The sequence below is a fragment of the Rhodnius prolixus genome, unplaced genomic scaffold (genome assembly GCF_049639745.1).
Source record: "Rhodnius prolixus isolate KJV_2025 unplaced genomic scaffold, Rpr scaffold_25, whole genome shotgun sequence".
In the NCBI taxonomy this organism is placed as follows: Eukaryota; Metazoa; Arthropoda; class Insecta; order Hemiptera; family Reduviidae; genus Rhodnius; species Rhodnius prolixus.
Window position 1 is genome coordinate 821,485 of NW_027411585.1, and position 17,798 is coordinate 839,282.

General features: G+C 34.1%; 1 protein-coding gene across 1 annotated transcript; it reads right to left on the minus strand.

Annotated features, from left to right (window-relative positions):
* Positions 1-7,876: 7,876 nt before the first annotated feature.
* Positions 7,877-16,119, minus strand: LOC141448395 (uncharacterized). The gene is made up of 4 exons (XM_074116750.1): positions 15,977-16,119; positions 14,861-14,935; positions 14,666-14,761; positions 7,877-9,666 (listed from the first exon to the last, which is right to left on the minus strand). Exons 1-4 carry the CDS (start codon positions 16,035-16,037, stop codon positions 9,458-9,460), a joined length of 441 nt encoding a protein of 146 aa, XP_073972851.1. The 5' UTR covers positions 16,038-16,119; the 3' UTR covers positions 7,877-9,457.
* Between the last annotated feature and the right edge of the window lie 1,679 nt (positions 16,120-17,798).

Consider the following 17,798-nt stretch of genomic DNA (forward strand, 5'->3'; position numbering starts at 1 on the left):
TAAAATGATATCATGAATTCCCAGCTTCACGTGACTCCTACTTTCTATGTCCGTGACGCCATTTCCATTACTTTCCAATGCATCTATCCTTAATGAATGCATGTGACTGTCCTTTGGGTCTAATCTCAAGATAATTTCCCCATTACTGTTCCTGCTTATTTAGGTCATACACAGAATGTCCTCTCCTCTATAACCAATTAAATAATGGAATATAATTTTATTTATGCAAACTGAGAGAAATCATTTATTTAATTAAAAGAATCACATTAAAAAAGGGCCCAAATAAATTAAAAACAGTATGAGCACCTTTTTGTAAAATTATATTATTTAATTTAATTAAATTATAAAATAGTATATAAAAAAATATGAAATAATTAATTTAAATATTTGTTATTATTGTTTTTCCTTGTTTCCATTATGTTAGTTTGTTCAGGTGGCATTATATTATTGTTATTGCAACTAGTTGAATTTAGTTTATAAGTTGGAATAGCTTCGGAGGCACATGTAATATTCTAAAATAATCTTTTTCAACCTCCGAGGCTCTAGAAGGAATATTTCTGGAGAAAACTGAATGTTGGTGATTCTACACAATTGCTTCTAATAATGTGAGAGAAGGAAACAGCTTTTCCGGACTCAGCGGACACAGAACGCAGTTTTCTGAGACAAAATACAACTTTTCACTTATCAATGAAAGGAAAAGTAAAGCTTTACCAATCTTAAAGTTCTAATTTCATTAGTTAAATAGACCGCACAAACTAAACAATTTTCCTAGCCAAAGAAAATTGTAGATTGAATTTTAACGACGGGGTCATTCCATGTCAAATCAACACAAAAAAAGACCATTTTTGACCTCACCATCTCGGATTTTCTTGAAATTTGGCACATGTGTACTATTGGTATAGACTTGGAAAAATATGAAATTTTACTGTGATATGTCAACTGGTTTATGAGTTACAGGGCTGTAAATTTGCCAAAAATGGACTGAAAAACAGGGAACCCCGTGTTTTTGAATTACTGTAGAAGCTTTCCTAATTGAGCTACAGACTTGGAATTGGTGTCATTTTATAGCATATATAATGCCCTTTCCTGTGATATGCGACACCATATGGGTTAGGGTAAATAAAGTTTGTTAAATTTAAATTTAAAATTTAAATTTTAAATTTTTTAAAAAGTACATATTTTAAAATTAATTCCATGAATAGCTAGTAGTGTTATGAATCACTGGGCAAAATATTAATTTGGGACGACAATGGCTTCATTGTTAAAAAAATTTAAGACTAAAGCTCCTTTTCATGGAAAATATATTTTAATAAAATTAAAGTAATAAATTAATTGAAAATAGTAATAATGAATCAATGAATCATAATTAATAATTATTAAGATTTAAAATATTGATTTTGAAATCATTTTTAGAATTAATAATTATGATTACAGTAATTATTCATATTAATTATAATACATTATTTTAATGAAATTATGCAGTTAATCAAATTATACAAAAATAATTCAATTCAATATCTTTGTTCAAGAATAGTCTTCTTTGGCTGAGATATCAGCCTCTTTAAGTTGGTTTAAGTCGGCAAAGGGCCTTGTGATTGCGTAGGGGGTTCGGTAAAGAGACTGGCAGCTCATGCCAGTTTGCAACGACCCTATGAAAATCAAATTCAAACTTCACTACAACTTTTTGAGTGGGCAGTAGAAAACATCACCAACATAGACATTGCATATTCAACCCAGGAAGACTATGTTGAATCTGAGTATTTTTTAAAAAATCGGTTTGCTCAAGCATTGGCTATTAAAGGAACACAGCAATATCATGCTTTCATTCCCAGAAGTAAATCCAAAATATTGGTTAAAAACTTTTCTATGAACTCAGAAGCTTGCGAAATGGAAGTTTCAAAATTCCCTGATAAACTAAAATTAGCCGACATATCAGGTTATATCAGTGTAGTCTATAAAGAAACTGGTGGCTTGGATATTTTTTTAGAGAAAAATGAAGAACTTGATGAAGTAAAAGTAACTTTTCTTCATCCAGCTGGTCCCTCTAAATCATCTCGCATCCAAGAAATGCCGATATTCTTAGGGTCTCAGTAGTGGATGTTTTGATAAAAATTGATCCTGTGACTCTGACTGGAAGAACTTACATATGTCCTACTAGAAAGTGACGCATGTCAAACAAATGAAGCGTTTTCAAGCTTAAAATAATAAAGAGATCCTATTACTTAATAGTATGTTTTACTTTGGACTTGTTAGTGGAATTATTATTAGCATTATTGTATTAACATGAATTCAGAGTTGAATTAATCGGATTGGAGCTTTAGTCTTAATTTTTTTTAACAATGAAGCCATTGTCGTCCCAAATTAATATTTTGGCCAGTGATTCATAACACTACTATCTATTCATAGAATTAATTTTAAAATTTTAAAATATGTACTTTTTAAAAAATTTAAAATTTAAATTTTAAATTTAAATTTAACAAACTTTATTTATCCTAACCCATATGGTGTCGCATATCACAGGAAAGGGCATCATATATGCTATAAAATGACACCAATCCCAAGTCTGTAGCTCAATTAGGAAAGCTTCTACAGTAATTCAAAAACACGGGGTTCCCTGTTTTTCAGCCCATTTTTGGCAACTTTACAGCCCTGTAACTCATAAACCAGTTGACATATCACAGTAAAATTTCATATTTTTCCAAGTCTATTCCAATAGTACACATGTGCCAAATTTCAAGAAAATCCGTGATGGTGAGGTTCAGACCCCGTGTTGATTTGACATGGAATGACCCGACGTTGAAAAGTACATAATAAAAACAAAAATAAATCCAAAGATAAACAGATATCGTGGAGAATGCAAATAAACTGAATACCTGAAGAAACTAGAAAAGGAAATGGGAGATAAAAATAAAGCAGCTTTTCCAGTTTCCACTAAAGGTAAAGGAAATATTAATTAAGTTCTCCGTATTCCCTTTGTACTGCAGGAGGTGCCCTGCACGGCCTTTGAAGTTCGCCCGCTCTCGGGTAAACACTAAATTTCGGCCCCCCCTCATCTTTTCTATTTGCCATTCTCCTAAGTAATCTACTTTGGCAATACCAAATTTTTGTGATATAAATTTTTCATTTTTGAGCTTTTGGCAGCCACTGTATTCCAGTTACTTCATTTTTCTTTTTTCTACAACTTACTACTCGTTACAGGAAATTATATTATTTGAAATGTTAAAAGGTGATCTAACAAAAATGCGCTTTGCATGACCCAGTATGGTTGTACACATCACGGCGTAATACGTACCGAACAGTAGAACGCTTTACGCAAACTATATAATCAAAAAATTGTTAGATTCATCGCTACCACAGTGGGCCAAGTTCCAGAAAGAAGGAATCTGGTCTTGGTTGGAGCTGCTGCCCCATATTCCAGGATAGGATCCTTGAAACGTTGCCTCCTGGTAGAAGAAGTTGTAGAAAGTCTATAGGGAGGTGAAAATCATCTTGGAAAATGCTCAGTCCGGCTCTGCAAGACTGTGGAAATCGTGTTGGAGATCCTAAACAATAATAGATTATGCCACGACCAAGAGGATCTATTGTCAGCATCCACAGTTAGAGCAACTCCTCCATTACTGTCTATTAACTGAAGTCTGGGTGTCAGGCTCTCGGCAAAGTCTTCAAACAGCTAACTCACGCTGTCGCCATTCGTGCAGTGATCTTTGAAAAACAGTCTAAAGGCGGAGGGGGCAATTAGGGAAATGAAATGATATTAAAAGGAAAGAAATTGGGAGAGCAGAACTGAAAAAGGAGAATTATGGCTAATTAAGATTAACTGGTTGGAAGGGTGGGGGACGCCACCGACACTCAGAATACCTTCACAAATTAAACAGACACAATAAACTTTTTTTTTGAACTTGCATGGCAGATTGGGAGGATCATGATCCAGGACATAATGACTTACTTAAAATAAATTGACAATGTTTCGACTTACTTAGATTAATCAAACTTAATTGGCATAACATTAACGATTAATTGACATGACATTAACACTTGGTATGTGCACAACTTGATTCTGAATAAAATGACATATAGTCTGTTGATTCACACAACACAGGTCAAGCCGACCCACGCTTAGAGCGCCATCATGGCGGGCGGACAGCAGAAAAGAACAAAGACGTACACTTCCTTCGTAGTGACTAGTTGAGAAGCCCAAGGGGCAACTGACTCCTGGTCCCAAGCACAAGCTGGAGCCCCCTCTCCTTCCTCTTCTCCAGTTCTGCCAACTGTAGACCGGCGGGGCGGCCGAGAGACAACTCTCAATTTATAAGCGGGGGCCGCACATCCTTTCGAGGATCGAACAATCTTCCTGACAAAACATGCATACTGGCTAGACATTTCTTCGCCCTTCAGTAGCTCGTCATTGGCTTACAATCACCCTGTATCACCGTAGTTAATTTAGGCAAGTAGCTAATAAAGAATAGCTTCCTCTGATTTAGGATTTCCACATCCAGTTCTGCGACAGTTCTACTTTATTATGCATTGACGAAATGGCTCCCCATATCACACTAAAATTAGCCAACTTTAGTTCGGGCCCACAACCAGGGGAGTAGTACACCGTTTCCGCTGCTCCCTCATACCAATTTTAAATAAAGAAATGGCTTTTTAAGCCTGTAAAACGTACCGTAGCAGACAAATGTTACCTCTGTTTTGAGTAGCTTGTTCCAATTTTGGGTCTGAACATGTGCCTGCCTGTACTTGACTCAATACTACCACAGTTCAAACTAAAATAGCCACTTCACTAAATTGATATTTCAGTATTGTTTAGATTTCCTTAAAAACAGCTGCCGCGATTTACTTTAATCTTCGAATACATATTGCACTCGTATAGATCTATAACTGCCACATTGTCCCAGAATAAATGCTTCTTAACGCAATTCTGGGAAGGGGATGAAGTAATTTCCCTTTTAAAGGAAGATTTAAGTGTAATGAGCGGCCTTGTAAAATTCATAGGAATTAAATATTGACGTAATATTCAAATTTGGAGAAGCGGAAGTGCTACATTACTCCCAAACGTAGGATTTTTTACATTTGAAATGTCCCTGAGTTAAGCCATTAGGAACTGGAGAAACCCTATACACAAATAATACAGCAAAGTTGTTCCTAACTTTGTCGACAACAGGTTTTGTTAATAAATTAAATTCATATTCTATTATTGAAACAAAGATATTTGTTTCTATTGTATGCATTCATGGTAAATACTAAAATTACTCAGTGTTCATGTTCGAACTTGACGACACAGTCTAGTTGTCATGGCCTCATTCTGATCTGTTACAGAGCGGAGACAATTCTGTTAAAGAGTGTTCTACTGTTCGCCTGGGGCAACTTAATAATAAACATTTCATATTAAGTTTTATTCTATTGAATAAAGTTTAAATAAAGGAATCAGTGTGTATTTGGAACTTCATCATGCAACAGTAATATTAATCAGCCACGTATACGTTCGCCCTTGTGTTGCCCTGTCTATTCAGTAAAAGCATTTTCTCTTAAGCTTGCAAGATGTACTCACGTACAAATATCTGGAGTTCCGCTTTAGCAGTAAATACATCTTTCTACTTACCCACGTGAGTCAAATATCAGGTGTTCACCCTTTCATGACTTCCCATTACACACTGCCCAACATTATACGTAACGCATTTTCGTGAAAACGTTCAGTTTCCCTAAAAATAAATAAGGATCTAAGAAGATATTTGTTGTTCCTTAGGTTCCTCAGGAAAGACGAATTAAAGGATTTACGATCAGCGCCGTGACTAGAAGGGAAAAATTACTTCCGGTCTGATTGTATTGTCCTTCCCTCCATTAAGCCCTCTCTGGCGCCAGTGCCATCTGATTCTCCAAACGGAAATTGGCAATGATTGAAAACGTCACTATTCTTACTTTAAAAAAAACAACAAAAAACGAACAAAAATCGCATGTTATAATTTTTCTAGCAGCTCGAAATGGAAACCAAGAAGAGGAAGAAAAACTTCCACTTAATTAAGATGTACATTTTCCCAAGTTAGATTAGATCTGGCAATGGGATAACTCCAGGCACCGCAGCTATAAAGACCGAATGACGGCCTCTTCAACGGCTAGAAGGGAAAACATTCCATGTGGCAAAGTCCAGTAGTCGTCTTTGTATGATTATGATGATCTTTTGGTCTCTGGATGCTAAAAATGCTTTACGCCATCTAAAAATGTATAAACGTATTCTGAATCAGACAGCATAGTGGTGGCAAAAAGTACGTCAGACGCGTAGAGGTAACATTACTCATGTCATCATGGTCTTGGTCCGCAGTCAGTTAATGGCAGATCAGCTTAGTGGTCTTTGCCTTGTCCAACTGTGGACTAGAGGGATTGTTTTGCATGACGCATTCAGACCCTAAATACCAGCGGAATCTTCCTTTTCCTCCAGCTCTTTACCATTGGGCGTCACAAGATATTCCCAAATCGTACTAAATGCTAGTCTGAAAGACCCAAACATAATTAGTAGGAATCCCGGCAAGAGACCAAGCTCAAGAAAACTTCTCTCTCCCATGGTCCGAGATTGACTACGGTCACAGAAGGGAAGGGTCACATAAAGGCATATAGATCCGCCGTTATGAGAACTTTTTAAACTTTAAATTGGCGCTCCATTGCTACAAATATTTTCTGTGTTCTTTTTTCAATTCCAAGGAAAATTCTTTAGTCGAATTATAGAAGAGAATGATTTTAGCTTCTATTAAAACGAAAGTTTAATTAAGTTTGAAAAGTACAACTTTTAATAATAATTTAGGAAAGAAAAAGATATTGTTTTCAATGAAATAACACTGGCGAAAACTATAGTTACTTAAAAATCCGCGGAGTCTATTTTTCATCTAGACATGCTTTACTAGCAATCACACAGGATAATGCTGACTGTACATGGAGGAAAGCAAAAGAAAAAGTGTAGACTTAAGATAGACTAAAGTAGTAGAGCCTTATCGGGAAATGAAAATGTTCGCTATGAAGAGCACGAACTGGGTTTGTTGAGACTGTAAAAGCAAGTATAGATCGTCTCTGTGCTTTATAAGCGATTCAATCAAGCATGAGGGACAGCTCTCTAGCTATAACGGTGGACGGAGGTGATGGAATAGTCTTAGTGACTGTGCCTGGCATGGTGGAAGCGGGTGACAGTAACATGCAGGTTCCTGCTCACCCCCACCACTCGCACTGAACAACATTCTCCCACCATTTCAAAGAATATTTCCTCCCCACCTGCTTAATATTTGCCCCCACTCCAGTTTTCCGTTCTTTTGAATTTCCCCGAGGTATCGTTTTTATTTATTTGTCGCACCAATCTGAACAATACCTGACGTAACTCTTTGTTACCTTCCTTGCTCAACCTGTCTCACATTTATCCCCTATATTTTTTATAGGCAAAACTTATACAATAATTTTGTCGATCACTTCGGTATGTATTTTACTAATCAAATATTACCGAGTCTCTCTGACGATACTAGATAACAAGAAGTAGTGATCCTTTAGAATTTTCGATTTTGAATTTGCAAAGGAAAATGCATATGTAAAATGCATGGGGAAATCGCGCGTAGGTATCTTTCGACTTTTATTTTATTTACTTTTCATTTACTTGAGAACAGCTTCAACCCTTTTCCTCAAACGTTGTTAATATTTTATAAATCTATAACTTTCGTTTGAAACATTATTCCAAAAAAATTTAGTTAAAGGCACTTTTGGGGAAGAAGGGAAAGCCCTTTTAGTGAAATTGATGGGTTGTACCATACGATATTAAAGAGGAGTAATTGGTCACTGGAATTTCGAACTTGAAAAAAAATAATATCGGGAATGTAGGGGGAGATTTCATGAAAAGAGAAAATTCACAGTTCAATTTATGACATTTTAATTTTGTATCTCATACATTTCACCGACCACAGTAATTATTTTCCAACATTTTATAAGCCTACAACTTGTACATACTCTAAAAGAAACTACAACTTTAATTCAGCAAACAAGTTTAGGTTTAAGTGTAGGGAATCATTCACTGCATTCACTTGTAAATAAGGAATCATTGTGTTAATCCATATATAATCACCCTTTATAATAAGGTAAATTAATGATTAATTATTTCTAAAATTCATGTAGGTATGAAAACTGTTATTAATAAGTAGATGGAAAATATTTTATTTGACAAACAACTTATTTATCTACCATTTACAATTAGTGATATTTCTGATTACTAGTTTTATTTACAAAATGTATATGCACACTGCTCACCTGAATAAATATTGGAAAAAAGTAATATTTACCTGCCATGGACAGTGACAACTACGCCGTACTGTTCCGACGGTTAAGATTTAGCAAGCCTATTTAATTACTGTATTGGAATTGCCTTGTCGGCCGTGAAATTGTTTTCTGATATTTTATCAGTTTAAAAAGAATTAGTATAAAAAACAAACTCTGAAGTAATGGAAGTTGATTCCATTTAAAAAGAAAAAAGTGGTGTGAAATCTTCTTTTCACTTAATTTTCGAGGAAAATGTAAAGAAGAATGAAAAATAAAGAATAAAGTTGCACTAAAAAGGATTCATTACTTAGACGTAAAGCGCAAATTAAGTTACAAACTTCTATAAAATATGTGACATTAAGTAGTAATTAATATAATTCAATTAAAAATCTAATAAAATCATTAACACAGTGCAATTGATCTTAATTTTAAAGATGTAAGAAAGCTATCTAATGTGAGTCTCATCGTTCATTGTTACAATATATGGCAGTTGTAGGGTAAGGGAATTGATGGAAGATATGTAGTGATTGCGGAAAGGAATGGTAGATAGGACAGACTGCAAGTAACTGGTATAAATCTTCTGGGACATTGTAGTTACACACAAAACAGATAAGTTGCGGATTAATCGCGTAGATGTTATGATTTTTTGGAAATCTTAGATTGATGACCACGTGGCAACTTTATTTGAATAAAAAATTGGAAAATCTCTATTTTTATAGCCAATTTTCATTTGTTCAAAAAATTAGTTTAAAATAAACAAATTGTCTAGGAAGTCTTCTGGGTTTTTGATTAAATACCTATTTCTTTATCCCTTAGAAAATTCGTTTTTTAGAAGCAGTTATTTTTTAGTTATCATTGTCTGAAAAGTATTTGTGAGTTATAACCTTTATAATAAAAGAAAGTCTATACGAAATTTTTCTATTTTATGAATCATTCTTAAACTTACGATGTACTCACACTTGAATACATTCAGTTTTCTTTTTCTTTCTATGTCCTATACCAAACTGCTTGCAAAAGAAAGTTTTCCTATTATTTGCCATTATTATTTGCAATGTTTTTTTTTCCCACACTTTATTACATGAAATATAATTGCATACAATATCAACACACAAATAATAAAGTATTATCAATTACAATTAAGTTATTACCATAAAAATTAATTACTTCTGCATCACTATTTTGGTGTATTACTAGTAGCTGGGATATATATAAGACCATTTGAAGTCATTCGATCACATCTAGCGCTGGAATATTTATAGTTTGCCGATGTGGATATTATGTAACAGATATCAGTACCCTTAGACACCTTTACTCTGTTATACTTCAAACATATATGCATACCATTTGGGCGTTCACAGAACTGTTGGGTATTATATCCGCCTGCTGTGAACACAACACAAAACAGAATGTTAAAATATTAAGGCATCTGGATAATCTGGCACCAAAAAATATTTCCTTGCCTTCACCCAGTAAAGTGACACTCCTATTTGTTGAATTTTAATCGCAAAGTTGTCGTCAAAAGCCGCGTTAGAACAGGAAGATAATATACATACAGGGTGTCCCAAGCTATATGGATAACGACTTTTTCTCTGAAACTAAGATAGCTAGAAAAAAACTAAAAAATACGTGTTCCCTTAGTTTTTTGTTAGAAATCCAAATTTAATTTGTAAATTTTGTTCGGTGCTTCCAGAAGCGAGATACAGGCACCAACTTCATTTTTTCAAATGGGAAGGTGCGGTTTTTATTTAAGAAATAGATTCCACTATTTTTTTTTAAGAAAAATTTACTCGAACGGTTTTTTTCTGTGAGCGATATTTTAGAAGTTATGAATGAAAACATGATTCTTATAAGAAATTTCAAAATGATAATATTATAACGGTTTTTTAATTGAATAAGAAGAAAAGTACTATTTTATTATAAATTTTACTCCTCATTAATATTACAGATCATGCTCGAAATGGCCTCCACCATTAGAGATGCATAGATATGCTCTTTCCTGCCAATTGTCCCTTACTGCCAAAGAAATAGATTCGGCTTTAACCGAGTTACAGGCATCTATTATTCTCTGCTTTAGTTCATCTAAAGATGCAATTCCGGCTTGATTCTGATGCACCTAGATTTAGAAATGCTTTTAGATAAGCAGAAATAAGAAAAGAAAGAAAAAAGTTATGAATAATCACCTTGTTTTTCAGGTATCCCCAAAAGAAATAGTCCATAGGTGTCAAATCCGGTGAGAGAGGTGGCCACTGAATTGCCTCCTCCCGTGTCGATATAAAATGCCCATCAAATTGCCTATCGAGAAATCTCTTTATATGCCAGATGGTGTTATATCGACACGGGGGAATTCAGTGGCCACCTCCGGATTTGACACCACCTATGGTCTATTTCCTTTGGGGATACCTGAAAAACAAGGTGATTATTCATAACTTTTATCTTTTTTTTCTTATTTCTGCTTACCTAAAAGCATTTCTAAATCTAGGTGTATCAGAATCAAGCCGGGATTGCATCTGTAGATAAACTAAAGCAGAGATGCCTGTAACTCGGTTAAATTCGAATCTATTTCTTTGGCAGTAAGGGACAATTGGCAGGAAAGAGCATGTCCTATGCATCTCTAATGGTGGATGCCATTTCGAGTATGATCTGTAATATTAATGAGGAGTAAAATTTATAATAAAATAGTACTTTTCTTCTTATTCAACCAAAAAACCGTTATAATATTATCATTTTGAAATTTCTTATAAGAATCATGTTTTCATTCATAACTTGTAAAATATCGCTCACAGAAAAAAACCGTTCAAGTAAATTTTTCTTTAAAAAAATAGAGGAACCTATTTCTGGAATAAAAACCACACCTCCTTCTTTGAAAAAATGAAGTTGATGCCTGTATCTCGCTTCTGGGAGCACCGAAAAAAATTTACAAATTAAATTTGGATTTCTAACAAAAAACTAAGGGAACACGTATTTTTTAGTTTTTTTCTAGCTATCTTAGTTTCCGAGAAAAAGTCGTTATCCATATAGCTTGGGACGCCCTGTATAGTGCTTCCGGCGCTTTATCCTTTTTGAAATATTTTGTACACCACACACTATTCTATGGACTCAGAAGGCTAAAAGCAACATTTCCGTAAAAAATCGGGATAGAAAATTTAATATAATCGCTGATTTCCTCTAGTAAGAGATAAAAGATCACTACAAGGTCCATCCCTGGGCAGCCCAGTGATACTATAATAACTCAAATTACTAAAATATATATTTGATGTATTGGACTATTCTTCTTATTGGAAACTTTTTACTAAAACATTCTCATCAGATAATTTACAGTTTCGTATTTGACGGCATATAAGACGCACTTTTTTGCCTAAATTAGGTCTCAAAAAAGTTACCTGCGTCTTATACGTGAAGGACACAGGTTAACTTTCAATACTGAATGCTATTTTTAGCCCGGATAAAGGTCTAGACACACATAACTTTTTCTACATCTGCCATAATTATTTTATCAGGTTTAATAATGACTAAACTGCGTTGCTTTAATTTATAATTGACTGTTCATCCGAAAGGCTGGATGGACGAAGCTGGAATGAAACTGTGGTTACAGAACGTATGGGCGAGGCGACCTGGTGGACTCTTAAGAAAACCCTCTCTTTTGGTTTTCGATCAGTTTAGCGCCCATAGAACTGAAATTTACATATCATGTTCAAAATAGCTTGCCGTTTGTTAATTTTCCTTAATAAAAATATGTTTGGTAATTGCATTCAATGATTGTTTATTTGGCTTTTACGAAACGTGAGACCTAAAAGAAACCACATTTTAAGTTATTGTGGTACCGCGGACTATTGAAACTTTTTTTCCTTGTGTGTGGCCTTCTAAATAAGGGTGCGTCTTATATGCCAGTGCGTCTTATATGCCGTCAAATACGGTACTTATTTTCAGCGTGTATTCCTGTCGTTGTGATTATCAATAGAATATTTAAAAAAAAATTAAATCAGTTTTTTAAGAAGGCTGGTATGTTTGGTTTTCCTGCTAGGACCCGTCTTTCCGAAATACCTAATATTCCACAATTAGCTAGAAGCATTCGAGCTAAATTACCTAAATTTTTCAACGAGTATGTCTATGCCTCTCGCATGTCCTAAAAGTGCCCTTAATTAAATTTCCCTGGGAAATGTTTTGAATAAAAGTTGAAAGATTTACGTTTAAACAATTAGAAATTTTAAGAAAATGGAAAAAAAAAATTAAAAAAGTGAACATGGAATCAGTAAAATGTTTGGACGATTTTGACCAAAACTTTATTGCTTATTCTGTTAGAGTAACTAAGAGAAATATTAAATTCGAACTTTTTCTGCAATTATTCGTTTTAGAAATATGGTGAACACATGCATAAGTACAGACACACCACACATGCACACGCAGACAAATATTTGTGATTCTGGGAACCTCAAAACGGTTATTTCCGGGAAAGACTTTATCTTGAACATTTTATACGATCGCAATTCTTACCCTGGCCAGAGAGGTAAATCGATCAATCTTGAACGCAGTTTTTTTTTTTTTAATAATCGAATTAGCAAAACAATTATTTTGTTTTCAAATCGCGAAGTGATAAATAATTTCTATTGTTTCTCAGATATTAAAAAAAAAATTAAATATAATACATGTAATACAATATATAGAATATATATCGTTATATAAATTGTAAGGTTTTTTTTTTTTTTTTTTTTTTTTGCCTTATATTAAGTTTGGACTATTTACCAATGTAAATATTAAAGTTGTGGAGAGTATATAGGCACTGCAGCCTGAAACCTCCTTTTCTACATCTATTTGTACAACTGTTTTTAAATTGTAAATAAACTTTTCAATTTCAAGTTATATAAATAAAAAATATTATTAATAACAACAATATTATCAATTAAGAAAAAACAATTGATTTTAGGCATTTTAAGGAATATAAGAAATTGAATGGAACAATTTAAACTAAAATACATACTTTACTATATTAATAATTTTTAATGATTCCAAATTTAATTTAATTGTGACTAATTATTGAAAAATCAGTTATTTAAAAAACGTTTTAGATCGATCACGTCAGTGTTGAAATTGAATAAATCAAAATCAAAGGGTAGATGAATTACTTGACCCGTAATTCTTGGTAAAGAACTGAATTTACGATCATTTGTCTGTGACACAATTTGACTATGGCACATTTTAGAAAACACTTATTTTGTTTTGTACTCTTAGTTGGGACGTGAAAATTTAACAGAGATCACAGTTCAGGGCAGTTAATATTATTATTTAGTATTTTGAAAATAGAAATTTAGTCTGTAGCTTTTCTAAGAAACTGTAAAGTATTCAAACCAGTAAATTCCATAATGTCATCGTATACTTCCGTCATGGCTTTTGTCTCTCGATACCAGAGCAACCTTAGGAATCTTCTAGCGATTCGAGCTTGTTAACGTGATAAGGAGACCATAAAGCAGTAGCAAATTAGAGAGCGTCGATCTACCAGATGGAAGTCGGAGTAAATTTAGAGATTAACTATGTCACAACTAGCCCAAACAAATCGAAGGTAGTATTTACGTCTGCTGTATTTAGCACGTAATCCCAGTCATAGTTGACTAGATATTTCGAAATTGTCTTGAAGTCACACTTTCTATAATCAAAGACTAGATAAGGTTCTTTAACCGCATTTTTCTCACAGCCTAGATTAATGCTAAATTCTAATGGCCCATGAAACCCTTCATTTTCAAAATTATTGTCATTAGTCAAATTAACTGCTATATCTTTATCACTAGAGAACACTAGATCAAGGAATTCACCTAGACAGTTTCTTATACTATTTATTTGATACATTTAAGCATAATCATGTATCCATAACAAGTTGTCCACCTGGAGACAGAGATTCACTGGTGTTATCACCTACATTTAACCAATCAACAGAAGGAATATTGTAATCACCTACAATGAACGCTTTGTTTGCTGCTCAAGTATTTATTCAATGGTCATACGATGTGGTAGTAGAGGTCAAGCAGGAGGAATGTAGGCTACACTATTCAGCATAGATTCTTACTTCTGTTGTTAAGGATGCAAAAAGTAGCTTGAATAAAATAAAATATAGATTCTATTGTAGCACACAAAGATTCTTCCTCACTTAATAACAGGGCAGACAGAAATAACTTAAAACAAGAAAATCCAAATAATCCAAACCGAATAAGAAGTCAACATTACCATGTTTAAAAAGATTCCAGATTTATATAAAAGTGTCTTCTAGTAAAAAAAATAAAAGCGAATCTCTGAGGAGTTGTACGCTAATATTGTTCCACACAAATAAATAATCTCGACTAACTTTTTTTTTCAAACTTAAACATAGGATAGCAAATAAGATGTTTTGACTAACGTGCAAGTGACTGCTTTATGATAGATTTTCCGCCCGCAGTCACCTCAATATCCTGCAGTTGCATCGTTGATGAAGAGTACGTAACTTTTACAGTAACTAGAACAATCCACATATTAGAATATCTGCCTTAAAGTTACGATTAGAACTGTGGAAGACATTGGTTTTACAAAGATTATTAATATTCATTTAACTAACCTTTTTTATCAGCAGGCACAGGAAAACTAGGTGTACATGTTCTGTAACCTGGACCGTCTTCACAGTTATCGATCTCTATAATCAACCAAACAAAATAACAAAACTGTTATGACAAATTATTTTTCTGAATGCTGACTACACGCCAAATTTATTTACTTTTTCTATCTACACCTAAACGACACTGCCAAAGCTGCCGCAGATCTAGCTATAGAAGCACAGTAATGGCGAAAACAAAAATTCTAACCATTAAACCATTTGGCTTAATTTTAGGGGCTCTTAATGCTTTTTCAACATAAGGTTAAATAGCAGCGACCCTGGCCTCAATCGAATCACGTAGTTAATGCAGCGGATTCAACTTCTATCTTATCATCTTGGTACGTAAATAAAAGGTAAAGATAAGAGCCCTAAAGAAATTAGCTGCGGGTAAAGGAAGTTAATTTGCTTCTATTTCTCCGATAAGGTGGAGAGTAAATCGCGAAATATTAAATCATAAATGCACATGATCTGTTGCAGACAGTCACGGCGCTAATCCTAAGTAAGGCGGTAGTGGTGATATCTGGACAAGGAAAGGATGGTGAAGGATTTTTGTTCCAATTTGGAAAAGCGCGTCGGACAGACGGAGGTGTGACAAGCAGAGAAGTGAAAAATTCTCCACCAGATCAAATGTACTGTGAGGCAGGTTAAGTTGGTTGGCTATATACAAAGAATGAAAAGTACAAGGGCTCTAAGCGAGCTTGAGAAAAACTTGCTACGAGGTGGGAAGCCTATCTTTAGGTCGCTTGACAATCTAGTGAGAAATTGGTCTGCTTTGCAGGTAAAGGGTTGGAACTTATGCTCAGTATAGAAGACAATCGTGAGAAGAATGAATCCAGCTCCAAGATGAGTGGTTGCGCTAGTAGTAGAAGAAGAATTTGCAATCTGTCCATCTGAGCTACATGTGAGCCAGAACTACATTTTGCTAAAACGACTCTGTCTAGAAACAGTCCTTAAAGTTAGTTCTAAATTAAAAGACGGGAAAGTCATTATACAGGAACTCTCGCCACCAGAACTTATTTCATTGTGAATGAAACAGTATAAATGGGAATGAAATTAACAACAAAGAACAGTAAAACCTACCCTCTTCGTCAAGAGCCGCAACCAATACCGGTATCAGCAAGATTAGCTTCAGCGCCAACATCGTAGCTGCAAGAATGTTCTGCCAGGAATATCGTTGCTACAAGTCTCCCTGCACATTTCTTGGTGCATTTATCTAGGTCTAGGCTTGCTTGTGTTTACTGCCCCCTCCACAAGGCGTTGTTAAATAACTGCGTTGTTTGCTTAACTGTACTTGTCTCATTCCCTCATTCGGTATTCCACATCTGTGTCTACATTGGAAGTCCTTCAGAACTGTCTAAATGCGTTTATTCATGCAAAAATATGTTATACAAAATGTGGTATTAACACTCACACGACTTATTCTACTTTGTAATCTTAATTGAGAGACAAAATAAATTATGTACAATGAGTGCTTAAAACTACTATCATTACTTTTGTATTACGTACAATTTACAAAACCCATGCATAATTGATGTTACTGTAATGTAATAATTTTTTTTTTGTAAAATATATATTCAATATAAAATATCCATATATAATCAATGTTTTAGTTCTTTCACTGTCCCTTCCTAAAATGTGCTTCAAAATGATTAAAATATTAACAAAACAAATAACTTAACTCTTTACATATATTCATAAAGTAAGTTCAAATGACATAGATCAGTAAAAAGAAACAAAAAGAAGTTTTATCATCCGATTCAGAATGTGAAAAAATTATGTAGAAAGTTAATAAAATTAGAAATTTGAGCAGAAAAGCGAATCATGCAAATAATTGCAATATAAAGAAGTAGGGGCAATCTTTATTTTAGACTGTGATGAATGAGAAATTTACGCAATAGATAGAAAAGTTAGGTTTTTATTATTATTATTTTATAGTCACATCTACATCAATATGATAAGGAGATGTGATAAGTCAGGCATCTGTTCTTACAGTGTTAGCAAAACAATGGCACAAGCGAATAATCCTGTTATATTCAGTTGAGGCACTTTTGATTACAGATGATCAGCCGGATACAACATTCAAGACGGAAAATACTTTTTTAGATTTCCAAATAGGCGATATTTACAATTTTTGCTCAGCATTTTCGCAATTTTATCTTGGAATTAGGGTGAATCTACTTGAACTAGCCGGCAGCTGTCATGTTTTAGAACTTAAGAGCCGGAAATTAGCCATTTATTTCTCTTAATTGTTGAGTTTTTACAATTTTACATAGTATTTTGGCAGTTCATCCTTGAAATTAGGATGAATCTACTTCAACTTACTGGCAATTGTCATGTTTTAAGACTTAGAAAATAGAAATTACCCATTTATTTATCTTAATTGGCGAGATTTTTACAACCTTTACATGCTGTTTTTTGCAATTCAACCCCTGGAATTTGGGTATCCCTCTTTGGAAAATCCCCGCACTGGAATAGTTTTGGGACATTAAAGGCGGAAATTGCACTTTATCCCTCTAAAGGAGGCACATTTTTCTACTTTTTAAGGTGTTTTTTGCACTTCTTTGGAATTGGCTCAACATTGTATGTACCACCCAAAAATGGATTAATTTATGGACATAAAGGACTGGCACTAGCCAGGTTTATGGTTATCACATCAATCCAATGTGAATATATCAACAAACATTGATCAGGAATCTATAAGAAAAAGGGGATGTAGTTATTGCACATAATATGCATGATTTCTTCTGTAAGGGGCTCCGGCCGCCCTTGACTCGCGCGTACCTGGAGGAAACGGGAAGTGGCCACTCCAATCACAACTCAAGATAGTTACAACATTTATTAAATAGAAAAACAACAAACACATTATTAACAAACACCCAAAGTAATTATATCCTATGCTTCA

What these genes read in the sequence shown, in the direction of transcription:
- LOC141448395 (XM_074116750.1), bottom strand. Translation starts at nt 16,037, where the DNA reads ATGTTGGCGCTGAAGCTAATCTTGCTGATACCGGTATTGGTTGCGGCT. An exon ending in TGCGGCTCTTGACGAAGAGG is followed by an intron (nt 14,936 to 15,976) that starts GTAGGTTTTACT and finishes GGTTGATTATAG; the next exon opens with AGATCGATAACTGTGAAGAC. An exon ending in TGTGCCTGCTGATAAAAAAG is followed by an intron (nt 14,762 to 14,860) that starts GTTAGTTAAATG and finishes GGATTGTTCTAG; the next exon opens with TTACTGTAAAAGTTACGTAC.